Below are 26,313 nucleotides of genomic sequence, written 5' to 3'. Positions count from 1 at the left end.
CTCACATTATCTCCCTATTACTACACTCACAGGCATCCACAGTATCTCGCTTTACTCTGTAGCTACACCCACAGGTATGTGCACCATCTCGTTATACCTCACCACTACACCCACATGTACTTACATTATCTCGGTTTACCTTATCGCTACACCCACAGGTATCTACATTATTCCGCTTTACCCTACCACTACATCCACAGCCATACACATTATACCGTTTTATCGCTTCCCAGGTGTCCACATTATCACTCTTTACCTGATCACTGCACCCACCGATATCTATACTCACCCGCTTTACCCTATCCCTACTATCACACGTATCTACATTATCCCGCTTTACCCTATCACTACATTCACATGTACCTACGTTGTCTGAATTTACCCTGACAATACATCGACAGGATGTCTCTCATCCTACGGTTGGCTATTTTGTCTCTCATTACCCTATCACTATTGTTACGAGGGTGTATTTTCTGCAATTTGTGTCATTAATGATTAAGTACCTTTTAAGGTAGTGTTTTAGAGTTGCCTCCCATTTGGCTCTCCTCTGCACATGAGTATGTGTTTTGGACTGTTTTAAACATGAGCCTCTTCGCCAACGTTGACCTACATCAAGGAGAGACCGCCAACATGAGCCTCTTCGCCAACGTTGACCTACATCAAGGAGAGACCGCCTGCTGCGTAACATTTAATAGAACTGTTCTCGCTCTCACTGAAAACCAAGACATTATTGAATAGACATTATATTTGTGACCCATTACTGTAGATTTGACTCAATTGCATTGTACTAGAAACCTCTATTGTGAATCGTTGTATCTTGCTCTTTGGTCAATACATATTACTGAATATTTTAGACTTGTCAGTGTTATATGTTGTTGGTTCTGAGGGGATTTCCTATACATTTTGTCACGGCAAATTATAAACCGTAACACTACGCCCACAGGTATTACATCAGTGCTTAAATGACACCCCTGCCCAAATTGGGCACTTTGGCCTCGAACGAAATCCTATGAGAATTATTCCACAGTACCGTAGTGCTCAACACCTACAGGTAGTTTATGTATTTTGTGCTAGATATGTTCACACATTTACCACAAAAAATGATCCTCAGATTTCCACGAAGTTGATGTTACAAACATCGGTCCAATATGCACTCCCGCAAACGTTAACTTGTCAAAGAAAATCCAAAAGACAGTCTGATCTGATCATCAGGTAGTCGTCTGGCTGAAGTGACCTCGGTTCTCAAAATTGTTACGCATTTTGATCAACACAATTAGTTAATTTTAAAAATAATTTAAATAGTTAAGTTTCCACACATCCAGACGAATCGATATTCAAACAACATGCCTTTGTGTCGGCACGACAGGGAAATATTTGCTACGAATCTGTATTTGACATATAATCTATTGCGTCAGCGAGCAACGGGTCTTTCGTATTCTTTGGAAATTCGGGCACAGAGAGACAGGAACTGGGTGAAATTCGATCTTAAGCCAGCAAATATTTATTTCCATTGATCTGCCTTCGACAGACACAGTATATTCGCGTGTATCACCGGGCAGTTCTCCATTAATCGACGTGTGGGGAGGAGGCTTGGTGTTAATTGCATGTCAGATGCAGTCCTCTAGTAAGTTTCACAATACAGATGCACCGCTGTCAACTGGTCGTGAAACGTGCGTGTGTGTTGATTGACAGGTTCCTTCTGCATGGAACTCACTCCGAAACAAAAAGACATAAATAATTGTAAGTGGTATTGATCGTTTCAACTGCCTAACGTAAACATAGAAAGTACATGTCTACATTCACACATCTGATTCCATTACCAATATGTCATTCTATTGTCACCTTCTAATGAAATAGAGTTTGCTTCTAACAAAAGCCACGTTTGAACATGTTTGATTACCAATAACCTTTGATTCATACAAACATTTACATTGTTCTCCGTACGCTAACATTTACCTGAATTCACGTTTTGACAGTTATGTAATGAATCACGCCACAAGAACAAATGATTTATTATTATTATTTCTTTGAATGTTGTTTTGTTTTCTGGCGGCTGAATGTGTGCACAATGGAGTTTTGATCAATCCAATGATTAACCCGACAATCATGACATCATGACGTAGCGACTTTTGTTAAAAAACGCATACTGTCCCTCGACCTTCCCCGCCCCCATCAGACACGCACACGCACACGCATATATACGGGCGCACAAATGATCTCCAGTTTCATAAATCATACCATAAAGAAAGCAAGTATTTTATCTCAATAACATGATCCACGCTAGATTTTAGAAAATGATATTAATTATAATTTATATGCAAAACCATGGTCAGTCAAAGCCAGAGACTACTGACATCGATTTCATAGTCGTACAGCATCATGGGGTACTTGCATTGATTACACAGGGACATACAGACGCACTGACGGCGAGGATGGACGGGGATGCACTCTTCTGTTCCGCATGGTACATTAATTCCCTCAGCATCTGCTCAGTTTCATTGTCATGTGGTAATTAGTCCATGCCTCATATCGAGTGACTCTTTTTGTAACGTGATGGAGTAGGCAAGGCTCGCTGTCATTGCATCTCAACTGTATAGATCGATGTTGAACTTTTCATCACTGGATTGTCTGGTCAAAACTCGATTATTTACTAACAGCCGCGGGAATAGTGCTGAGTGTGACAAAAAGTTCACTTTAAGATGAAACACCATGGCGTAATACTTTAACCAGACTCGAACTGATGTTAATGTTCATTATTATTTCTGAAACTTCCTGACTCTGGTTTCCGCGAAAACATGAAACATTGAGAAGATTTTACTGCCGCTTGCCCTCCGCGAATAACTGTTCCTTTGCGGCTTGCTCAGCTGGACCTGATCAAGTGAATACTAATACATTCCATGACAGTGTCACAACTGGATGGGTCTATTATTGTGAAGGTGTGCACCTTTGTCAGTTGATTGTCAACATGTCCGAACAACCGAGACAAGGTGGTCTATTCACATCTCAGTGTCGAGTCGGACAACTGTCATGAATGTCCTGATTTTCTTGATAAAGTAAGCTGCAGATGGTTGAATGGGTTTTTGTTTAGATTTATACACATTGAACGCAACATTAATAACAATTATATTAGAGGATATTCCCCAATTCGATATTCCACCACACGTTCCAAAATGTCTCTGTGTGAACTAAGGACTAGAATTAACATATATTTATGGCGTCTTCTACCGGCTGAGCAGGATCCGCTTAACTCTATGAGAACACATAGCATTATCACTAGTTGATACTGATTTATAAAAACATGCCCTCCCACCGTACTTCATGAGGTCAATCACTAGGTTAGCGGTTCCAGACCTGATTGTACACAAACATTGTCATGCAGCTGTAATATTTCTGAATTGTCTTAAACAAACAGTCACGTACTGACGACACAGCCAGAACTTAGGGGGAGTGAAAAGATTTGTGTCCCTTTATTTACATCAACAATAATCGGTCTGATTCTGATTCTCTAAAATGGATTTGTTCGAAACAAATGTCACGAAACCGATTGAAGAACACAGCAAACTGCGCTATCCGATGAAATACACATCTGAACTATCAAATTGCAGAGTTTAAACGTTCAAAGTTGCTTCATATGAATCTCGTAGGGAATATAAGGTTCTTCACCTCTCTTGTCAGCCAGGCCATAAAAGTCTCGTTATTAATTTTTATTCCTTTTTTTCATTCACCTTTGATTTCAAGCGCTACCGATGAACGCATTTAATCTTTCTGATTGAGAAATGATTTAAAAACGTAGCTTAACGCACGCTCTTTCGTGTGGTGAAGCTGAGAAAGATCAGAGCGCGTCTTTGAAGTCCCGCTGACTGACCCCAAAGCCATGAATTTTGTTCGTTTGTGGCAGAAATAGACACGTGAAATATACATCTCTGCCAGTGATAAGTACATCAGATGACATCGCGATGACTACAGCACTGTTTGATCGGGCTCGGTAATTGATTTGACAGTCTCATTGAGACAACAGTTGAGGGTACCATACTCAGGATTGATACGTGAAAGGTTAAAGTAACCGGCTCAAGTTTAATGTGTCTGGACAATTAGGGTAAAGTGCAACGAATATTCTCCATGCAGAAACGATTAAACTGAGCACAGACAAATGTTAAAACATCTATATATAAATACCTCCTTTACGGAATTTCTTATTTCATAATTGTCTTTACGAATAACTATCTCTTACATATGATATTTGATGATATTTCTTTCCACTGCGAGTGCTCCAGGTTGAATTTAAGGATGTTATTTTTGTACATTTTGCTTCATCGTCTTTATTCCCAACAGCTAAACGAGTACATGAAGAATATCTTAACACACTTTGGTGAACTTCTTCTCAGACAATGTACGATCATGGAACTGACTACACGAGACATGCCAACCACTGGACATCTAGTTTCACAAGCTCGCCTTTCCCATTGGCATTACACTGTAGTAGGAACCCCGACCTCCTGACGTCACTGATGGTCAGATTGAATTTGACGTCATAGTCTTTGTCCGCTTCCATACCAACCACGCCGTAGGAAACAGTCGGTGGTCGCATGAACTGCTTGGTGAATTGAACCCTTTGATTCTCGGGCCACTGTTCATATCTGGTATTCGAGTACCGATAGTTACTGCTACCTCTGAAGAAAAGCCTTCCTGACTGGCCTGAAACAACATTATAAACGATAAGCCACAAGATATAGATCAAATATTCCATAGCCTTCCATAACATCGACTGTAACAGCTTTTGAATAATTTCTTGCCGCTTTCATGGCGTACTGCCACAATTCAAAGTTATATATTAATAGAATTTATAGTATTTGTTTAACATTCACCAGACAAGTATTTTCCAAGGTAAAATTAGTTCAATAAGCATAGCATTATTCGTATACTACTCACAGGCCACGCTGTCGAGTCTGCTCGTTGACATTTTCAGGTCTGAAATTCAACGAAGTACAAGAAACCTTAAACATTGTATTGTAATATTGACGAGGGAAATTTGTGTCCACGTGGGCGTTGATACTCAAGTTTGTTCCGGGAAACACATGGTCACATGCATTCTAGTTATAGACGGTTTCATTTAGACAAGGGTGAGTGAGTAACTTAGTGTTACGCTGCTCAACAATATTTCTGTTATATGGCGCAGGTCTGTAAGTAATCAAAGACAATTCAGGGATGAATAGCATGACCATCAATCTACGCTATTGAGATTCGATGACGTGTGTGACCACCCTGTCCCATTAGTCGCCTTCCTATTACAAGTATGGGTTCTGCCCCTGAGCTTTACGGGTCATTTAGATAAGGGTGAGTAAGTGAGTTTAGTCTTATGCTAATATTCCAACTATATGGCGGCGGTCTGTAAACGCTTGGATCAGACAATCCGGTGATGACAGCATGATCATCGATCTGTGCAAATGGCAACCGATGATATGTGTCAACCAAATCAGCGAGTCTGACCACCGTTCCGTTAGTCGCCTCTTACAAGCATAGTCGCCTTTTATGGCAAACATGGGTTGCAGATGTTCTGTTTCAAGTAAGCTTATTCTTACGGAACATTAATCTGGGCATAAGTAGCGATGATGATTATGATGATTATGATGAGGATGATGGTGATGTAACGTTGACAGCATGACGACGGACCTAAAAAGATCAAAATGATTGCAGATGTTCTGTTTCAAGTAAGCTTATTCTTATGATGATGACTTAAAAAGAGCAAAATGAGTCCCCTGAACAGAATGTTCACGTCCCTCATAGCGCTACCGCACCGAAACTCGAGGACCAGTAAACAGGAAACCATCTCTGCACTCTACATTTCTCTGGTGTCCCACCAAACAAACCAGAGATGGGACCCTTCGGAGAACATAGAACCCATCCAAGATCACCTTGTACACACTGACTAAACACCACGGGTCTTGTTCGAAGGCAAGCTAAATTCGGCTGTGAGCTGAAGTCATGCCAATGTATGCAATTCTGACAAAGCAGAAAAATCGTGCTCCCCTCTCCAGCAGCTAGCACTGCATATGGGGCTTGACTATGATGAGCTAACTTGTACTTGTCAGGTTCGTTTGCATCAACCTTCAGCTCTTTCAACGAAAGACACACAGGAGCATGGGCATCCTTTCTGTCTGCACTACCTGTTCCAGTTTGTGCTGATTGACCACGCATGGTTTCATAAAATGAAATCCTCGACGCTTGCGATGACGTTTTCTCCCATTCTGGGCACCATGCTTTTCCCAAAATCCCCTTGATCAACCATTGTTTATTATATTTAGGTTATTTCATAATCAAGGCTGTGATTTACCGAAGGGAGAGAAACAAAGACCATCATTTACACCTATAGGATATGACATAAAGACATTATTTCCCTTATCCTGAAAGCAGACTGTTTTGTGCATAACATGAACTGCTGCGTGTAAGCTGCTTCACCATCGACGGAGTGTTAGCATAGCATACCCTGGTAATGATGCCGCCGTTTTCCTAGGAGATAATATGGCATTATATCCGGGATGGCATTATAACCACGTAGGACAGTAAGAGGTCCTATGCAATCAACGAGGTGGCTGACTTGATGTCTCCTCTAGTATAATTAATGAGCCTTGACAATCCCAGCGTCTGGGGGTTGCAGGTGACTTGTTGGTGTATTGTCATGTGTTATCCTATCTGGTATTATAAGACTGTAATTAATTCGAGTCATGTCAATTAACCGATTTAGATATGTGTACTACATGTCGCCAGTCATTGACATTGTAACCAGGGAAAAATGAGTTTTTCTTTCAAAAGGTTTATCAGCTGGCATTTTATGCAGTTTTGCATTATAACCAGGGTATCATTTAGGCAGGAAATCCGTTCAGGAGACTTGCACTAAAGCCAGGGTGAACTGTAACTCCGAGTTCAACAACATATTGTTTGGAAACAAACATGGTTCCAAATTGTGCAAACCATAAAGGATCTTATCGTGCAGACTTGCTTAAAAATATGCTTGAATCAAAATTCAATTAAAAATTCAAATTCAAACCGTAGGAAAGTCTATATACAATGCAATAAATGACGTTATAACACAAAGAACCATCACAGATACATTCCACTGAAAGTATAGGAATCAGACAGGATTATACTTGCAACTGCAACTACTATGAACCATTAACATGGGTATGCACAATGACAGTCTACATGATAAAATATGGTTACTATTGTTATGTCGCGTTTTACCTAATTCCCTGAAAAAGAAGCTATCAAAATCTTAGTAATTGAACAACGCCATGGTGTAGATACACACACATTTGTTTCATCAGACACGGGTTAGTATACATTAGGTTGACATTATGAAGGAACCTTACAACGTTCAGGTCAATACAGAAACACTGGTAACTCAGTAACCATGAAACATGATAAAGTTTTGACGGATTATAATTCCAGATTCATAAGCACCATATACTGCTAGCGGATTTCGCCAAAGTGCCAAAACCCTTCGTCATTTCCGGCTTTACTCAGTGAATGTATACGTCGTGATATAGCAAAATATTGTTTACAGCAGAATAATACCTACGTCACTCACATCAAAACAAACAATTCTTTCGATTACAACTAGTGGAGAAACAATTCTATGTACCATCTCCTTTGCTGGTCAACTCCCTGATGTCTTTGTTGAGCTCCTCCATTGTCTGATTCAACATCTCAGAGTTGAATGTAAGACGGTTTGTTTCATTAGTGGTGTCCACCAAAGATGACGTCATGTTGTCCAGCCTCGCTTTGAATGTGTCATGGCAGTCGGTGACGTCATCCAGAGACTTCTCAACTTTCATCATTTCCATCTCCAACATCGTTGCAGTCGCCACGGCATTCGTCATCTCTGCCTCGATGAACGTTGTAGTTTGCAGCAGAGTTGATATCTCCTGTTGCACCTAAATGCAAACGTTCCGTCAATACTAATGTTTAAGGGCGGTGGGGAAGCCAAGTGGCAGTAGCGTTCGATCGTCACGTTATTTGATTTCCCATACCTGTTTCTGGCATAACACTATTAGTACTATTCCTGCACTATTACGGCGAGGGACACCAGAAATGGGCTTCAAACACTGTGAGGGGAATCGAACCCTGTTGTGTGGCGCGTTGAGCGGACGCTTCTATCACAATACTCCAGATCTTATAAAAAATCTAACCTCTTCTATTCCACAGAAAATCAGCATGTATATTACTGGGATGAAAAAGTGGTGGAACAACTGAGCATAAATCTGTCACCACAAGCTATCGGCGCAAACACACACACACACGAGAGCAAATATATTACTTACAGAGTTGTAGAGTGAGTACTGTGTTGGGCCGTTTTTAGCACTGTTCCGACAATATTACGGCGAGGACCACACACAAGACAATGGACTTCACACATTGTGCCCATGTGAGGAATTGAACCCGGTCTTCGGCGTGACTTGTGAACGCTTCAACCATTAGGCTACATCACACTACTACTTACATCTATGTGTATGTGCCGGTATCCCACTTACCATGGATCCCTGCTTAAGGTAGTCGGTTTCCAGCACTGCCGTAGTGTTAACCAGCTTCAACAAGGCCTCCAGTCTGGCAACCTTGTCCTGGAGAAGCTTGTTGGCTTCTTCCTGCTGTTCAACTTGGGCTCGGAGAGATCCGAACTCCTGAATCAGTTGTAGGAACCCGCCCATACCGCTCTGGAGAAGTGGGTCCAAGGTCATCGATAAAGTCGTCCGTGCAGTCGTTGATTCAATCGTAGATGCACTCATTGATGTAGTCGCGGAATTCGTTGTCCAGATATTTAAGCAGAGGAGTACTATATTGATATACATAACACCACTCATAATGCCGAACACTAACACCAACTATTTCGTAGACCGACTACTAACATTTGTCTTATCATATGTTACCTATAGATAACCCCAAGTTCAGTCAATGCTCTGTTCCAGAAACCTGAAATAAAATAACTTCAGGACTTATCCCAAATACACCATTAGGCAGCGGAAACCGACACAAATTGGAGAAAGGTATGAATCGCTGTTCCCACACGAAAATTAAGACGAGAAAAAGACATATAGATGCAGGTGTCTACGCCATATTGATACTGTCGTTTGCATGTTCTGCACGCCAACATGCCCTCATTAAGTCGCTATCTCTGGCGACATTAAAAGACCCATGTCACTATGTGCACAGGTGCAGATTTCCCACACCCGTGATACACTGATAATCTGAAGCTTTGTGTCTGTGCTATACACCATTCAACCATTCCGTCATTGCAGAGTTGTACAGATGAGTCTCTCCATCTTTGTGTTTGTGTCCTTAGGAGTGATGACAGCACAGTCCCTCCCGTCCACTATGGATCCGTCGTTTCAGTTGAGCTTTGACGGGTTCATGCTGTTTCTTAAAGAGTTGCCTGCCCTTCGTCAGCGATTGGAAGCGGTGAGGCAAACAGGAACCTCTCTGTCATCAAGAGTTGTTCAACTGGAAAATGCCATCTTGAACGTCAATTCATCAGTGGTGACTCCCCGAGAAAATATTATATTGATTGGGAAGCGAATTCGGCACCTGGATGGACGTGTAAAGGTTGGAGTAGTTTTGTTTCTCAGTCATAATGTTCTCCTAACATGAATCCGTAATAGTTAATGCATTTGGGTTAGGGTGACTCACATGGTGATTGTTGTGATCGTATGAAATACCAGTTGCGACCATATCAGTTCCAGATGAAGCCACCCGTCTCATCCTCATATTGGCAGTCAAAGGTCAAATTTCCAACATTCCAATAGAGCTATCATGCAGATTTTAAACAGAAGCATCTCTACCTCGATCTCTAACACAGAAGACCACCACAAAGACATTTGACGAGGCTTCATTTGGGACTACATTTGGACGATGGTATCGGTGCTCATAATACTGACCATTGACTGCCCCTGGTGTTGTAATGTGATCCATCATGACACTATATAGTCATCACCATTACTGCGGTATTGAGGACAGGGCGTCAGGTCGGACGACATGCCCTTTGACCAACAGCCCGAAACCACTTTCTGATGGCTCTGATGGAGAGTCTGACTTTTGCTGATTAATGCCTGCATCTGGATCATAACATTGCATCTTCCCAACCGAATTAAGACTTGGTCATCATTGGTCATTGGTTTCCCCTGATCTTACATGTCTTTAACGATACTGTACAGCAGTGAGCTGTGACCACAATTGCTATGAGGACAATGATCAAGTAAGAAATGATGGCATCACTGCGTCAGCCATGACAATAACCACCCTGCCATGTCACGAGAAGTTATTGAATTCGTCTCGCAAACCAGTTCAGAAAATGACCGTGAAAATATTGCCATGTTGGAACCCCAGTGTGCTTGGAGCTTAGCAGCACGAGAACATGCGACCCTTAGCTTTTCGAGTGCTTTCCAAAAGGCTTTCAGTAACGCCAAGATACGGTCGCTTGTTTGATCCAAAACTTACGAAATTGTCATTTCTTTCAGATATGTAATTTTAATGTTCATGTGTATATTAATGTATTGGTACATGATGGTTACATTTTATTTAGATTTTATGGATTATCACAACTTAGAAAATGCATGTTGTGTCAAAAAGTATATACGTTGTAGTATTAAATAAACTACTTCAAAGACGAATTGGGTAAAATCATTCTCTTCATTCTGTCCCCGATTTTTTACTTAGTATGTGCATATGCACTACTTGTACAGTGTGGGGATTGTGAAATATCAAACACATCCTAGTAACTGACAATATGCGATGTTTATGTTGGTGGCGTATGCATTCAGAACATCACTGGGGTCATCAATTCGACCACACAACGTCTGCAGCTGCTGCAAGGGTACACCAATTCTACAACAGAATCACGGGTCAATTTGACAGTTCTAGCAGATGATTGTGACCATGACCTTTCTGTTACACATGACGTCATAGACAACATAACTACGTCCCTGGATGAAATGTTCAACGCCACCAGCAATCAGATGTCGGAGAGGAACGTTCTACTGAAGACCTTCCAAGGTAAGATCAGTGTAAAGATGATATAAATTCGTTGATTGATTTGATCATTCAATCCTTGTGCAATCCCTGTCTTTTTTCCCAGAGAGGGGAACACATTATGGTCGGTTGGGAACAATAGCTTATCTGACCAAAGGATTTATGTGATAGCGATGAGTCAATGTTGGGCGTTAGGCAACTTTGGCTTTCCTGTACTGTAAAGTCTGTGATGGATAGTGATGTACTACAAATCTGCCTAAAAGTTCATTCAACTTGAACCCAGTGAAAACGCGTGTGACATGCAGGAACTACGTGATGGAAATTGCTATGTGTATTTCTATGTTTTGATTTTGTATTTTATACATTAGTATTTCATTGTTTTCTTTTTGCAATTTGTTATGTTTAGTTTTTGTTTTGGTATTTCCTTATCATGCTGTTTTCTTAACTTCGAACTAGTTGGTTATGTGGAATTATATGCGAACTAAAAGGCCAATGTTGATAAGATATATGTTGTTTAGTGGGTTTAAACATGGCAGTAGTAGTATGTTACCCTTGTGTATGTGTTCAGCGATCAAAGGAACGCCATTCTGTTATGTTACTAGTGTACACATTATAGTCTTTTTTAAATACCTTGGATGTATATTAAGACATATTTTCATCTGACGGACTCTCCAGTGACGCTGAGAACAGATCTTTCTGTGTTTTTCATGGGTATATAAGGAGACCTGGTTATTGTCTCTCATCTCTCAAACATCCCAAGCCACAAGAAGATTAGCATTGTGTGTGATTACACCCTTAGGTCTCTGCTACAATTTTTTTGTCGATTTGGATAGTAAACTACTGGACAAGAGAAAATGAACGCCCTTATTCATTATTGTTAAGTTCAAAGCAAAACATACAATCATTATGGAGCATGGTGAATTGACTGCCGTCTGCAAAAACCACTCGCTGATAATGTCGTACCAGGCAGCGACGTAGAGTCCATTGTAACCTACGACGGCGATATTCCTTGGTCACCACGATGTCCCTGGTTTCCACACAGTACGACGACTAACGGGATGTCCTAGAGCCGTTGCCGCCGTTTCCATTGCCGGCATATGTGCAGATGACGAGGACGCAGATGGCGGTCTCCATGTGGGATCACCACACGTGGTATGCCTGATTGTGGCATGTCTTGAGTGCTGCAAGTCAGCCTGTGGAGTTGTAAGGATTGTGGCATGTCTTGGGTACTGCAAATCTGCCTGTGGCATTGTAACAGTAATGGTACCACGTGCACAGTTCAGGGCCCTTGCAATATGGCTGTTGGCGCTCCTCTGCCTCATACCTGTGGCCCTCTCTCTCTCGCGCGCGCTGTTACTCGTGTCATAACCTCTGTGGTTTCTGTCAGCCCAGATATAGGGCCACCGATTCGCTGAATCCTTCAGATTAGTTCGCACTGGCTGCAGGACCAAGAAGGACGGACTTTGTCTTTATAATTACACATATGTGTTGCTGGTGCAGCAGTAGGTTTAGGGGGTCTAGTAAGACGGGGTTGGTTTGGTTTAGAGTGTGAAGAGGGTCCTTCCAAGAACAGCATCTGTAAGGCTGGACCCAGTTTAAGTTATAATCCACACAATTAATAAACCTTTAATAATAGTCAGTTGTATCCAGAGCTGTACTGTGATTGAGAAGAAAGACGGATGCAACATTCTCATGTCGACATCACGTCGCTGGTCATTCACAACTGTAAGCTTGACAGTTTCAGTACCAGGGTTGCTCCAATAGGCTTATTGTAACGGTCCACAGACAATTGCCTCTTCTTCAAGCTTATCTATTTGAGGGACATATATTCTTAGCTCACGTTTCTCTCATTAGGCAATTCATACTTATGAACGCATCCTTATGTCCATTGGTTTCTGACTGTTTTGACGAAATGTGTGTTTTCCCAACTGCGTTAATGTGTACTATATCTATGTATTCACTTTTCTGTCCACACAGCGCTGTCACAGAAAGCAGAGAAAATAGAGCTGATGGGATGTAAGTACTTCCGAAAAGAACAGAGGGTTGCCAAACTGTTCTCAGAAAAATCGTATGTATTGCATGTAATTAAGAACCACTGTTAGGCCATTTAATGTTTGAAGTATCCATATGTCTTAGAGAAATCGTGATGATTTTCTTGTGCTGATTTCTTTGTTTGATAGACCTTCTTAATAGAGCATGCATTGTCCATACATTACTATGTATACTTATCGTGGATTTCCAGTCACAGCCAACTGACTGTTATTTCTGTTATGTCTGTCTGTATGTGCTGACGTTGTACTGACATTTTAACCCAGGTGATTCCGGATTTGGTGACGTTCGCAGCGGGTTACCTAGGACGTCGGCACTACGTTATTCCCACCCCTTCTACGACGCCCCCAGCACCATGTACAGCCTCACTCACATGGACATCATTCACAGTAGCAGTTCAAACTACAACGTGAACGTCACTGTAACCAACGTCACAAAGTCTGGAATGTCCGTTACAGTACAGAAAGGAAGCTACACTCAAATCCGCGACTCCGAGTATAACTGGATGACTTGCTACGTTTGAATATGTAATCTGGAACAGAATAAATCTTAATACTTCATAATCGTCCGCTATTTCAACTGGAAACGCTCATCACTATATATGTCTTCTTGATATCATATACAAACCCGAGAAAAAGGCATGTAACCAAAATATTATAATTATATTACAAATACGCTACCTGCAGATATGTTTTGTTTGTTTAAAGGTTCCTTGTTTTCCTTAGTTAGAGTTAAAGACTGGCATAGATCTGCCAGTATGTCGGTACAATATTACCAAAGTCACAATTTAGAAGTTGCATAGACGTACTTGTTTTTCTGCCTAATTAAAATGACAGGACTGTGTCATTAGGAAAATAGTGAAGATAGTGACATCAGTCCAAACCCACTCACCATGGTGCATTTGTATAGCATGTTCTTCACCATGAAAGATGTAACCGTTCTAATCTGTCAGTGAGGGTTTGTCTCGGTAGGAGAACCAACAGCCTGATATGAACACCGCATTACACCGTGAAAGCTATGACAGGAACAGCCCTTCAGACCGTGAATGTCATAACCATGACGAACCATGACAGCCATGTCACAAGATGAACACCGTGATATGAACATCCTGAGACATCACGAACAAGACTAGTCACACTATGCTTTCCACAGATTGGTATACGCTCTGTGATCTCCAGAGTGTCCGCTAATCTTTACACTGTACTTTTAACACACTACCGTCTTCGTCTACATCTACCGTCGTATGTTCTACTCTGTAAACTATATCCACTATACAACACAACACTGTCCATCCTCTACACAATACCCCATACCCGATACAAACATTATGTACTTTAGACCATCGATATTACCATGCGCCCAACACAGCACTATATGTGCCATTTCACAAGTGACAAGTTTATTGTGGAAAGGCCTCATGGCCAAGAGCAAATAAAAGTATTTTTCAGTAGTACGCACGCCATCTCACATAGATAAACTTCTTTTCAAATATATACACAATTGTTTGTATTTGTTCTGAATTGTTAGAAGTCAAAAGTTGATAAAAAAGTTGTTCGCTTAGATGCTTATGATATGGGCAAACTAATACAAAGTGTTACCCATCTTCTACAACACCCATTGTACAATTAGACCATAACAGTTGGCAAGTATCAATACCGTTATCATACGTTGCTTTGCACATTTTTAATTTGTGTGACTGGAATCTAAATTTACAAAATATTCGTAATACATCTGTATGACTAAACAATTCTATAGATATCGCTCCGTGTCTAGCAGAGATCTGAAACTAGAGCAACTAAAGAGCAACTAAAGAAACTTACACAAACTAGATACCTCCCAACACCGCCAACATCGATATCGCCAACAGAAAAAAAGAAGAAAAAAAACACGAGAGGGAATGTACTTTGAAATATTCAAGCACCTTTTATGAAATAAACTTTTATAAACTTTGAACTTTCTCAGTGTCCCCTCTACAAGTACAACCCCATATTTCCGAACCATTAATAAGATTGGCATTATTTTGGCATCAATATTTTCTGAACTACACTTAATGGGAGTGAATGGTAAAGCTTAATTTACTTATAAACCGGAAACAAGGCCTTCCTAGTTTGAACTGAAACAGTTCCGCAAGCCTTGGACCAAACTAACCTTGAAGAGAATACAATACTAAGATATTTATAGTAAGTAAATATTTTAACCTCCTTACCACAGTAAAACCACTTCTCTAGGCTTGTTCCAAACTAACCTTGAAGAGAATACAATACTAAGATATTTATAGTAAGCAAATATTTTAACCTCCTTACCCCAGTAAAACCACTTCTCTAGGCTCTTTAAATATCCACCATTTTGAAAGACTATTATATTTGACTTGTCCAAGTTAACTTCTATACCCCACTTATGCAGAAAATCTAGTTTTTGCTGTAGCCGATTAACTGAATCGTCATCCAACACTACATCATCAGCAAACAACAAGAAAAGTTATGTTCAAATTCTTCCGTACCTCTTAGACTACTGTTTCTAAATTCTATTGCTAACTTGTTAATAAAGTGTGAACAAAACAGGGCTTAACATACAGCTTTGATGAACGCTGTATGGTGTTGAAAACGATTCAGTTTTACACATATTCATCACTATACATGCCTTAGTTTTACCCTACATGTCACGTAAGAAGTTACACATTATGCCAACAACACCCATATTATGTAAGATATACAGCAAATTTTGTCTGTCCACAAAACCAAACGCCTACCGGAAATCAGTGAAGTTGGTTTTCAAATTGCCTCTGGGTTTGAAGAACGTTTCTGTGATGCCGACGGATCGATCTCAGATGTCTTTGAATGACTAACGCTTTTTGATATCGTTAAAGTTTCTGAACTGGAGCTCATTTGTTGGGTCGTCGTCTTTACTTCGGTTGAGAGCGACATGCCCATGTGTACTCTGTCTGGCAACTGACAGAGACAAGTTTTAGTTTTGTAGCCTGGATAGATGTAGAAACAGTGGTAGAGTATAATGGACCCGACTGTTCTTCTGAAAGAATGTTCTTCTTCGCTTCTGGGAGGGACATATTCCGTTCATGCTTCAGTTTAGATAATTTTGATTGTAATTTCCATGTAGGACAATCTTTTGAGGAAGAAGGATGACAACCAGAACGATTTACACAACTAGGAGGTTTGTAACAAAGACTACCACTTTTACATGTTCCAGCACAACGACAACAAGCAGCCTTAGTTTGGCACGATCTAGATCCAAGACCGTACTTTTGACAGGTGTAACATCTTAAGGGATTAGGGATAAATGCATCCACCCTTATGCATCCACTCTTCAATGCCCTTAGCTATCGCGAACGGATTCAGCTTTGTAGGACCACCTTCGGGTGAAGTCATGGCAAGAAATCGAGGCCAGTTATCAGTATTGATCAGAGGTGCAGGAACCTCATCCTCAGATGAGAACGAATCATCTGACTCATAAGAGCGTTTTTAAGTGGGGGTGCCATAGTGTAAATGTATATGATTCACCCTCCTAGCTCCCAACCCACCATGGGGTTTCAACAAGGACGATGTCTCATGTCAGTGGATCTCCAGCAGACGACACCAAGGATACTAGGAGGGTATACTCAAACAGGAAAAATCGAGAGAAGATAAATCCCACCAGACTGGCCCATGAGCCACCGCCTTCTGGGCAAGAGATCATAAGTACATATTTCAAAATAGGTGTTAAAAGAAGACAATGGGCCAAGACAAACATTGAGACAATCCCAAGTCAAAGCTGTGCAATTACATAGATAATCCACGCACAGGGTTGGCGTGACCAGCCGATTGGTTGAACCGGGTCCGTTCAGCCACCCGTCTAGGGGAAGTCAGGGCCAAAGCGGTGTGTTGAGCAATAAGAACAATGGTCCTGCTCCCATGCCCTCAACCACCAGGATCCCTTCCTCCACCGACACAGGGCCGCAACCCACGGCAAACGGGTTGGTGGACCAAATATCCCCTCGGGTCCACAACGGGGGTGAACGGCTCTTAGCGCTACCCAGCACCCACCACGAGGACGTGGCCTTTCACGGGTGCCTGCTGCCTGCTGGTTCAAAGGGGATTTCTTACAGCTTTTTGTCACGGCAAACTTCTTCACCGTAGCAATATATATCTAGTACTTGGATCTCCTCCAACATTACATGACCCGTCATGATACAGCTGTAATACTGTTAATGTAGATCTCAGTGCCACGGACAACACAGGGACCAGTCATAACACAGCTGTGATACTGCTAAATGTCAGTGTCACTGACAACACATGATGTAACCATTTTCTGTCTGTACGTATTGTTATGTGTCATGTGACCGACGTGATCATAGTTCGTTTGTCGTGCGACTCGATACTGAACATGTGGCCCGGAAATGACATAATAACAAGGATGCTAAACCTCCAGGTAAGTGTGCCCTGTGCAGTCTCGATATATGTGAGTAATGTTGTCTTGATAGAGATGTATCACCTTGTAAGTAAGTGTAGGAGGGCAATGTGCACCATATGAAATACAAGTTGGTCATTATTTCAGTTTATACAATCGAACGTCGAGGAAACAGCTAAACCTTATATTTTCACGCCTACTTCGGACGCCATTACTTGTTGCGTGTTCATAATACATAAGTCACAAAACAAAAATAGCAAAGCGTAACGAGTTGAGAGTGCAACATGGCATGAATTAGTACAAATTATCTTAAGGTAGATTCCATGTCTTTAAGAAGATCCACCAGGAAGATGCTTGACACGACGAGACTTCAGTCGACCTTGAAGTATACGATGTCGTCCATAGTAATTCTTGAAAGTGGGCGTTAACATAGCCATGTACCCGACGTGTAGGGCAGGCTACTTTAAGAGGTGTCAGTAAGACAGACAAGCATTTAGCGACGGTCTTCAATTGCAAATATTGTTGTTTGTGGTATACGTAGTGTGTGGGGGCAGAAGAAGGAGGGGATAAATAATCTATGCTGTTAGATAGCCAGCCGTGAGTGTGGGGCAGAAGCAAGTAGGGTAAGTAGGGGATGGTGTGAGGCAGAATTATGAGACTCGGGTGGATAGCGGACATTAGACATTACATCAGATCATTCAGTTTGAACTGGTAATGTTTAATCGTGTGACTGAATTTCCTAAATTCGATAGCAAGGAAACATCCGGGTAGGTGTGTCCTATCTGGTGATACGTGCATATGCGCGAACATCGTAGATAATGTGATATCTACTGCAGTCTGCCTTGAAGTACACACTATCTTGGATTGTAGTGCATAAAAGAGGCGTTATCGTAACCACGTGATATGTAGGATAGGCTTTCTACCTTCACTGAGACAGGTCTATACATTCGGCAGCTGGGTATTCGGGTGTATTGATCACGGAAAAGGGGTTTCGGCTGCGATAAAGACATAGGTAAGCTACGCTGCGAATGCAGGGAGGTGGCTCAGGGTGTGGAGACGCAGATCAAGTGGACGTATAACGTGTGCAGTTAGGTAGCTCAGGATATGGGTTTTGTTGTGTTTGAGTGACATACCAGCAATCAACATGAGATCCAATGTCTTTTTTTATCTCTCCATCCCTGTCTTCCCTGTCCTCGTCTCCCACCTTCCCCCAGCGGTTTCTCCTACATATACCTATTCTTCAGGCTGAGATACATCTCTCCCTTCTATTACCCAACTTTCTCTCATTCAGGTACGCGCTCCTCCCCCTCCCTTCTGCACATGTACCACCCTAACCTTACGTGCCCATCCTTCTACTACACACCTGATTCCTTCTACTTGTATCCACTTCTCCTACTACATATACACCTCTGTTATATGTAACCCTTCTCCTATCACACACCCCTCCCTCCTTCGACACATCTCTCCCTTCTACTACACATCTGTGCTATCCATATTATATGTTTCAGAATGGACGCCTTCCCAAAGTGTTCTGTCTGTCACCAACAGTTTACCCTGAAAGGCCCCGACCCCTACCTACTGCCCTGTCTACACGCCGTGTGTGAGATATGTGTGACATCTGCAGCTGGTGGTGTGATACAATGCTCTACATGTCAGAGGCAGGTCAACCTCACAGACACAAGCCTCCAGAAGGATGCAGTGAGACAGAAGGAAATATTCCACCTGACAGCCAAACATCGCCCTACAGAGCTTCTCTGTACACACGAAGATGACGGCAACCAGGCTGTGTGTTGGTGTCAGGAGTGTGAGGAGTTACTCTGTGAATACTGCCAGAACATGCACAACAGTTTTAAAGCTACCAGACGACATGTTGTTGAAACCATTGTAGACGCAGCACCAGGAAGCATACATACTAAACCAATCTGCAAACTTCACATTCCTTATCCTCTCGAATATTTTGACAAAAACTGCAACATTTTAATCTGTGCCACATGCAGGCTTGGTGACCATGCTGAGCACGATGTTGGAGATGTAGGTGAGGCTGCTGATGCTGCTAAAGGACGGATAGAACAGCATGAGAAAAACGTGACTGCACATCATACTGCTCACAAAGCATATGTGAAGAATATCAGCAAAGTTCAAAATGACATCGAGAAGACAAGCAGTGCTCTGAAGGAGGACATCCATCAAACTTTCCATTCTCTGAGGACACAACTCGACCAGAGGGAGGAGGAGCTGATCAGCGAGCTTGAGAATCAGACGAGGCAGGAACTGTCAGATCTACACACCGAGCAAGTTACCTCTGAAGGTGAGGGTGAACGATGCAAGTGGACCTCAGACTATATCAAAACCGTGCTCAGATATGCTTCAAACTCGGACTTTCTCACACTGGAGGGTTCAATACAAGACAGAACGAAGACGCACCTCGGATCACTTCCACCAGAGAGGCACAGGACACCTGCAGCCAAATTCAACACGAGAGGGCTGGATAAATTGAAATCCGACATCTCTGCCTTCGGATCTATCTATGGACATGGATCAGCATCTGATAAACACACACATACAGGTGCTTACTTCATACTTTAACAATACGTCTTAATGTTTACAGTGATACTGATAAAGCTTTATCAAACGTGAAATGTTTGAAGCATTTTTTTATATATATTTTCCAATTATATAATGTCACCTTGAGATGGCATATCGACGCTGTATTTAGACATTTCCAATAATAATTCATTGAAACATTTAAATCAATTGAGGAAACATTTGCTGGTTATCATGACATAAAAGGTTTGATTAATGAACAGCTGTAGGTTATCTTACAGACAAGGATACACATTTAACTGACACGAAGAACGCACACAAGCAGGTAAGTACTTCTTACTCTGTAGCCATGCGTATACACATCGAGCTTTTTTCATTAGGTAAGCAACATCAACACTCCACGATTACCGATGTACATATTTTATAATGTTCGCATTGTCTGTAAAATGAGCGTGTATATTAAAGCTGAAACATGCCAACTGTAAATCTAAGATCGCGACGTTGAGCTATCTTATTTCGTTTCAAGTCGAAGTCACCGGAGGCTGTCAACGAATCGACACCACTGACAGAGTTTGGTAAGGTTATTTTTCATTACCTTGAAAACAATCATGAAAATAGAAAACAGCAAAACTGTTTTACATCTCTCTTTTCTCTCCTGCTATGTTATCACAATAGATACATAGCTATTCTGATATATCAGAAACACATTCCCAAACATCCTTATGATTTGAATAGAAATATTAACGAATGGTCACAAGTTAACGACATTAGCAAATACACAGCTTGGTAATGAACATTCGGATTTTGTACAATATGTTATCCTGGTATTGTGACATGTGTACACATAATGGACAAGGATCCTTCATGCTATCAATACCCAACAGCAGTCACATTTTGTGTTTAATCTTCACTATTAAATAGACCCAGATGTGTCGTGGAAATAGTATGCTAAGATGGAGTACCTCCCAAGTCCTGAACATCGAAGATGCTCTTTATTTCTTCATGTCTGTAAGCACTGTTGGTTTTGTTCTTTAATCCTAGAAATGTTTTACAGATGCGGGGAGTAAAACCTACAGTCTGGTAACAGGACCAGGCACCACGTTGACATTGCTGTGTGAGTAAAGTCAGTCTCGTGATTGGTGACTTTACACTACTGATGTGCGCCCTTCTGAAAAGGGATAGGTTACTGACTGTCCTAGCGTGCAACCAGTGATATCCTTTCGGGGCCCAGTCTAGTGTCGGACATGCCCTTATCAAAGACATGGGACTGGTTATAATGTATGTATGTTTTCCATCTTCTGACTGCATGGTAAAGCATTGGAGTTAGACTCATTAAAGCATTGGCTCCTGGGGTTTGAGGGTGCGAGGTCTACCATGTCCAAGGATAAAGATACAGAGAACTTGAGGTGTCAGGAAGTAATGGGTGTAAGGGTGCGAGGTGTACCATGTCCAAGGATAAACATCCAGAGAGCTTGAGGTGTCAGGAAGTAAAGGGTGTGAGGGTGCAAAGGTCTACCATGTCCAAGGATAAAGATCCAGAGAGCCTGAGGTGTCGGGAAGGAGTCCACCTGTGACTGGCTGCAACAACCTTGTGTGCAGACTCTTCCAATTTTGTCGCAACCCCTAGTGTACATTACAGAACCCTGTACACTTAAAAGAACCCACCAATGCGTCAGTAAATGACCAAACGTTGGACACATGAAAACGTGCAAAAACCTCGCGGGTACATCAACGTGCAGTACATTTGTTCAAAGTACTGTGGCTATGTGTCCCAATCCACACAGCTGTAAATGGGTACCTCATATGGATGCGAAAACTGCAAAAACTTGGTGCACCTAATAACTGCAAGAGTTGTATGGTACAAAGGAAGTTCAAATTGATAATCAATTCAGGGCCGTAGTTGACTTTCCTTAATCAGGTTGCCACTATCAACGTTAGAAAAATCTCATGTCAAAACTTTGATGCATATAAGGTAACCTGTAAAGAAATTACCCTTTGGAGGTTATACTTAAAGAGTTTTTTAGCAAAATATGTTAATATGCCTAAATAATGAGTTTTCCCATATATATCACGTAGATAATACAATTTTGTGTTTCTAAACCGGAATAAACGTTGAAACTGCAAGCTCAGTATTCAATGCAGTTTATAGCGTTATTTACATGAATATTATTGGAATGGATCTAACAAACTGATTGATAACGACACTTTCTCCATTCGCAAGTGTTAAAGATTTGTTTGGTGAAATATGATCTATGAGTACGTAAATGTCAAATACGTAAAATTAACTGGCAACATTAAGTGTACTCCCGGCAAAAGTGTATACTTTTCATAAACTTTGTAATGAACTTTGTAAATAAATACGAATATGATCAATTTGAAAAAATGTCAAACATTAAAATATTTAGTGTAATGATAAATAACCATGTGTCCAAGTCAATACACATAACTTAACAAGCTGTTTCCCGCCCAGCGAGTGTGTACAGATTGTGGTCAGTGATTGAAGCGGTTACCTGTTGATAACAGACACTCATGTAAAAATATCGTCAAACAACTACTACGACGGTCTTATTGTTCACTAAATCGTATAAGAAGAGTTTAGAATATAAACAATGAAAGTTTTACCATGATATCAAGTTTATACAAATGTGTTTTCAGGCGCCAAATGTCTATTTCTGACTACAGAGAGCACACCAGCTCAACGAATAATTTCTTACAAAATGTATCGTAGAGTGTTTATTTCAATGTCAGTCGGTGTAAACTTGCATGAAAAACATTTAGAATACAAACACATTTTCACAACGTTGTAATATCTTTAATCACAATTATGACATTTAACATGTCTAATTTGTTATCTGAAGTCGAGAAATTTGTTAAACTGTATACAGAATGTATATTTCCAGGTCCTCAACTACAACTGGACGCTGCTCGAGCCAACACAGACATGTGCCACGTAACTACAGACGGTGAGCTGGTCAACTCACCGCCCGCCAAGCAACACAGAGACAGCAGCAGGTTACGGAAATATCGGGGTGCACGTGCCTCCACCTGCATCCCCCTTCCTCCATCCCCCTCTACTGTCATCCCTGCCCCACACACCCCTCAGTACTGGGAGACGCACTCTAGGGTGGGTGTGGTGAGTGGAGGGTTGGGATGGGTTGTCCTGGAGGTGGGTGTAGTGGGGGAGAGCCAGGTGGACAGTGGGTGGTATGTTTATCTACAGCAGAGCTCCTGGTGTGTCTGTGTAGGGAGCTGTGACACACACCTGGGGAGTCTCTGTACCAGGGTGTGTCAGCAGGGGAAGAAAGGGAAGTGTTACAGTAACACAATGTCTAACACACGCGGCACACTGGACACCCTCCACTATGGCGTTGTTCTTGATGTGGGAAGGGGGAGACTCGCCTTCATCGACTTGGACAGAGAGGTTGTTTTAGCCAAGGTTGATGTTGAATTGAGGGAGTCTCTTCTTCCCGTGTTTGGTGCCGGGTGGCCAGGTCTCTACACAGTCAACATGAAGGTGATAAGTGGGGCAGATATCACCATGACTGACACAAAGAAGGCACTTATCCGTGATGCCTTGAATTAGACAATTAAACAAACATGACATTGTGTAAACATGTAAGTGTGACTTATTTATTTAAACTGTCAGATGTAATTTTAGTGATTGAGGCGGACGTATAAGTTGTCTGTCTTTGTGCTGTTTTTTTTTTGTGTGTGTGTATAAAGAAAGTAACGAGGTCAGCTAAATGTGTACTTTTTCTGTTTGACTGAGATTCTGTGGGATGTTACAAACATTTTGCATCCACACATGACTATTGTTCTGATTATTATTGTACAGTAGGTGACTAGTTTCAAACATTTCAAACATGTCTGGTAAATGGAACAACAAATAACTGAATGTACAAATTCATCAGAAGTTGTTTTAAATCATGAATTTATGACAGTTCACAGAATCGTTTGTTTCTCTAATTAGCTGGGTTTTGTTGTTTGTAAGAAGTGTTTTAAATCCACACATGACTAGTTTACAGATTAAACAAGGTAGAAATCTCAGACTACGAGGAGCACAAATCACCGTTTTCTGACCAGATATTTCGCTGTGATATCTGTGAAAACAGAGGAAATAAACTTGTAGCATTATTTTTATGCATTTTTTTCTGAACACTTGATAGTTCTGAATGTGTAAGACCAGTTGTAAAGTTAAAGTTATATTTTGTTTGGGAGTACATTTTATCAGTAATATACCGATTCCTTTCCGGGATTCGAATCCACACTCTCCTATGTGGCTGAGGCTCCTATTCGCCAGCTCGTGCGATCTATAAAGAGCGCACGTTAAATCATTTCTTTAACATAAACAGATTTGAAGGTCAATGGTGAGTGAGTGAGTGGGTATGGTTTTACTGCGCTTTTATCTCAATTCCAGCACTATCACTTCGGGAGACACCAGAAATGGATTTCGCATGTTGTATCCATGTGGGAAATCCAAATCGATCTTCGACGGGACGAACGAACGCCTTAACCACTAGGCTACCCCATAACCCCATGTCAATAACAACATAATAGAGCCCATGCATCTTTGAGACTAAAGGATTTGATAAAGTATTCTACACCCACACGTGTACACAATTAATGAAATGTATCTTCAAGCACAACATATAGTTTAATTTGTCGTTTTTGTGTAAAGAGTTCGGACTTGGAACATCGCATTGGAAAATAATGCGTGATTAAGGTTACCAGTCTTTTGTTGCTAGGCGTCTGAATGTTAGTTTGCGCTTGATATCATGGCTTGCAGCTCGTTGAAACAAAACAGATGTAACAAATTACTGTCCCCATACAGGCAGACCTCGAGACATCCGGTCAAACTGTATGCAACAGGTTGAAATAGATTGGTCTGAGAGCCAGGAACCCAGTCGTCGGGGCCTTGCTACGTCGTCACCATCGCGCTCAACGTCTCTTTTATCTGAAAGTATCCACTTGGTTGTATAAACATTACCTCCCTTTAAACTGATGTTATATTAGATGGACTTAAGTCTATTTGTGCACGAATTATACATGTTTGAACATTTTAGCAACAGATTTTGGTCTATGCGCTTAGTTTTCCTTTGTCTTTTTATGTTGGATAGTGTATATACTGGTGAGATATTAATAAAAGCAAACTATTGCTTGTTTACCAAATTCTTTGGAAAGCAAATACTCCCTAAAACACTGATCCATCAACCACTACTACTCCTATTACTATTACTCCTACTACTGATGTCATTCATCCATGTTCTGTGATATAACCCTGCTCCGGTGTATATATCGGCTTGCATTTGGTGCTCAATTAATTCACTAAAGGTGTAGTTAGTTGTAGCAGATCCCCTGAAAATGGATCCCATTTCACATTTCTCGGTGTAAGTATTTAATCCAAGATAGGTTTATACTTCTAGACCGTAAGATGTGAATTCTTAACATGTTTCGTAATGTCCACAAGGTGGCCAGTTGAAAGCAAGTAAGGAATGTTCATTTGTCAACAATCCAAACACAGATCTGCCAATAATATACTGTGTGAAACTGGAAACTTCACAATCATATATTAAATAATATACTATCCATCAGAACTTTAGACTCACGTAACAGACCTGACTATACTTAATGTATATATATTTGGTTACATCGAAGATGAATTTCTCCACAAACCTTGGGGAACCAACTGCAAACCATATACATGTGAATTGCATTAGGATCATGCGTCAAATTGCTGAAAAGCATGTGCAAATATCTTGGATGTGAACAGCTGTGTTTTGATTTGTTTGTTAAGAATATGACATTTTTTACTCAGTTTGATGATTTATTGAACTCATGACAATAATCGTTCCAAAGTTACGAATTTGTAACAATACATCAGCTCATGTGTAAACAGTACCTTTAAACACTGGGGACTATTTTACAAAATCTAGTTTAGAACAGTTGACTGAGTTAAGTGGCTACATTAACACTAGTGGGTCTGAACCTTTGATGGGTGGTACATACAAAGGAAAGGACACAAGAATGTGGTAAAGAGGTTATCATATATTTCTTAAGGTTGATGGGATGGACTGAGAATAATTACAGTACCAACAATCAGTTCCATGTGATTACAGAATTTATCAAGGAAAATGCGAAAGTGAAGTGTCAAATCACAGGAAATTAAATCTGAGGTGATGTTCAATGGTGTGTATGGCCACCCTGTCTGTTCACAACTGCCAAGCAACGCCTCCTTATAGACTGTCTGATGCGTGGAAACACATTACTTGGGAGTCGGCGCCATTGTTCCTGTAAATCAGCACC

General features: G+C 41.1%; 3 protein-coding genes across 5 annotated transcripts; 2 read left to right on the top strand and 1 right to left on the bottom strand.

The window, feature by feature from the left end:
* Positions 1–4,293: 4,293 nt before the first annotated feature.
* On the bottom strand, positions 4,294–9,171 carry LOC137282490 (uncharacterized). Its single transcript, XM_067814242.1, has 4 exons — positions 8,529–9,171; positions 7,640–7,931; positions 4,930–4,968; positions 4,294–4,695 (listed from the first exon to the last, which is right to left on the bottom strand). Exons 1-4 carry the CDS (start codon positions 8,853–8,855, stop codon positions 4,409–4,411), a joined length of 945 nt encoding a protein of 314 aa, XP_067670343.1. The 5' UTR covers positions 8,856–9,171; the 3' UTR covers positions 4,294–4,408.
* Positions 9,172–9,233: 62 nt separating this feature from the next.
* Positions 9,234–13,628, top strand: LOC137282436 (uncharacterized). The gene is made up of 4 exons (XM_067814186.1): positions 9,234–9,594; positions 10,809–11,040; positions 12,994–13,032; positions 13,332–13,628. The coding sequence occupies exons 1-4, from the start codon at positions 9,301–9,303 to the stop codon at positions 13,586–13,588; spliced, it is 822 nt and encodes a 273-aa protein (XP_067670287.1). The 5' UTR covers positions 9,234–9,300; the 3' UTR covers positions 13,589–13,628.
* Positions 13,629–17,452: 3,824 nt separating this feature from the next.
* On the top strand, positions 17,453–24,145 carry LOC137282441 (E3 ubiquitin-protein ligase TRIM45-like). Of its 3 annotated transcripts, none has more exons than XM_067814191.1 (6): positions 17,453–17,487; positions 18,975–20,032; positions 20,292–20,335; positions 20,537–20,585; positions 21,065–21,124; positions 22,911–24,145. In XM_067814191.1, the coding sequence occupies exons 2-6, from the start codon at positions 18,976–18,978 to the stop codon at positions 23,591–23,593; spliced, it is 1,893 nt and encodes a 630-aa protein (XP_067670292.1). In that variant the 5' UTR covers positions 17,453–17,487; position 18,975; the 3' UTR covers positions 23,594–24,145. The 3 variants fall into 3 exon arrangements, with proteins under 3 accessions (XP_067670292.1, XP_067670289.1, XP_067670291.1); XM_067814188.1 differs by having other exon boundaries at positions 17,461–17,487; positions 20,280–20,335; positions 22,911–24,144; XM_067814190.1 differs by lacking the exon at positions 17,453–17,487 and adding an exon at positions 18,370–18,478.
* The last annotated feature ends 2,168 nt before the right edge of the window (positions 24,146–26,313 follow it).

Source organism: Haliotis asinina, chromosome 4 (assembly GCF_037392515.1).
Source record: "Haliotis asinina isolate JCU_RB_2024 chromosome 4, JCU_Hal_asi_v2, whole genome shotgun sequence".
Taxonomy (NCBI): domain Eukaryota; kingdom Metazoa; phylum Mollusca; class Gastropoda; order Lepetellida; family Haliotidae; genus Haliotis; species Haliotis asinina.
The sequence above is the reverse complement of the archived record's forward strand: the minus strand, read 5'-3'. Positions and strand labels throughout refer to the sequence as shown.

Excerpts from the sequence above, each read along its gene's own strand:
- LOC137282490 (XM_067814242.1), bottom strand. The coding sequence starts at position 8,855 with ATGAGTGGTGTTATGTATATCAATATAGTACTCCTCTGCTTAAATATC. Across the intron at positions 4,969-7,639 it reads GTTGACCAGCAAAGGAGATG|ACCTGAAAATGTCAACGAGC; the intron begins GTACATAGAATT and ends GTTGAATTTCAG. Across the intron at positions 4,696-4,929 it reads CAGACTCGACAGCGTGGCCT|GCCAGTCAGGAAGGCTTTTC; the intron begins GTGAGTAGTATA and ends ATGTTGTTTCAG.
- LOC137282436 (XM_067814186.1), top strand. The coding sequence starts at position 9,301 with ATGAGTCTCTCCATCTTTGTGTTTGTGTCCTTAGGAGTGATGACAGCA. Across the intron at positions 9,595-10,808 it reads ACCTGGATGGACGTGTAAAG|AACATCACTGGGGTCATCAA; the intron begins GTTGGAGTAGTT and ends GTATGCATTCAG. Across the intron at positions 13,033-13,331 it reads GAAAATAGAGCTGATGGGAT|GTGATTCCGGATTTGGTGAC; the intron begins GTAAGTACTTCC and ends ATTTTAACCCAG.
- LOC137282441 (XM_067814188.1), top strand. The coding sequence starts at position 18,976 with ATGGACGCCTTCCCAAAGTGTTCTGTCTGTCACCAACAGTTTACCCTG. Across the intron at positions 20,033-20,279 it reads TGATAAACACACACATACAG|GTTATCTTACAGACAAGGAT; the intron begins GTGCTTACTTCA and ends GAACAGCTGTAG. Across the intron at positions 20,336-20,536 it reads CGAAGAACGCACACAAGCAG|TCGAAGTCACCGGAGGCTGT; the intron begins GTAAGTACTTCT and ends TTTCGTTTCAAG.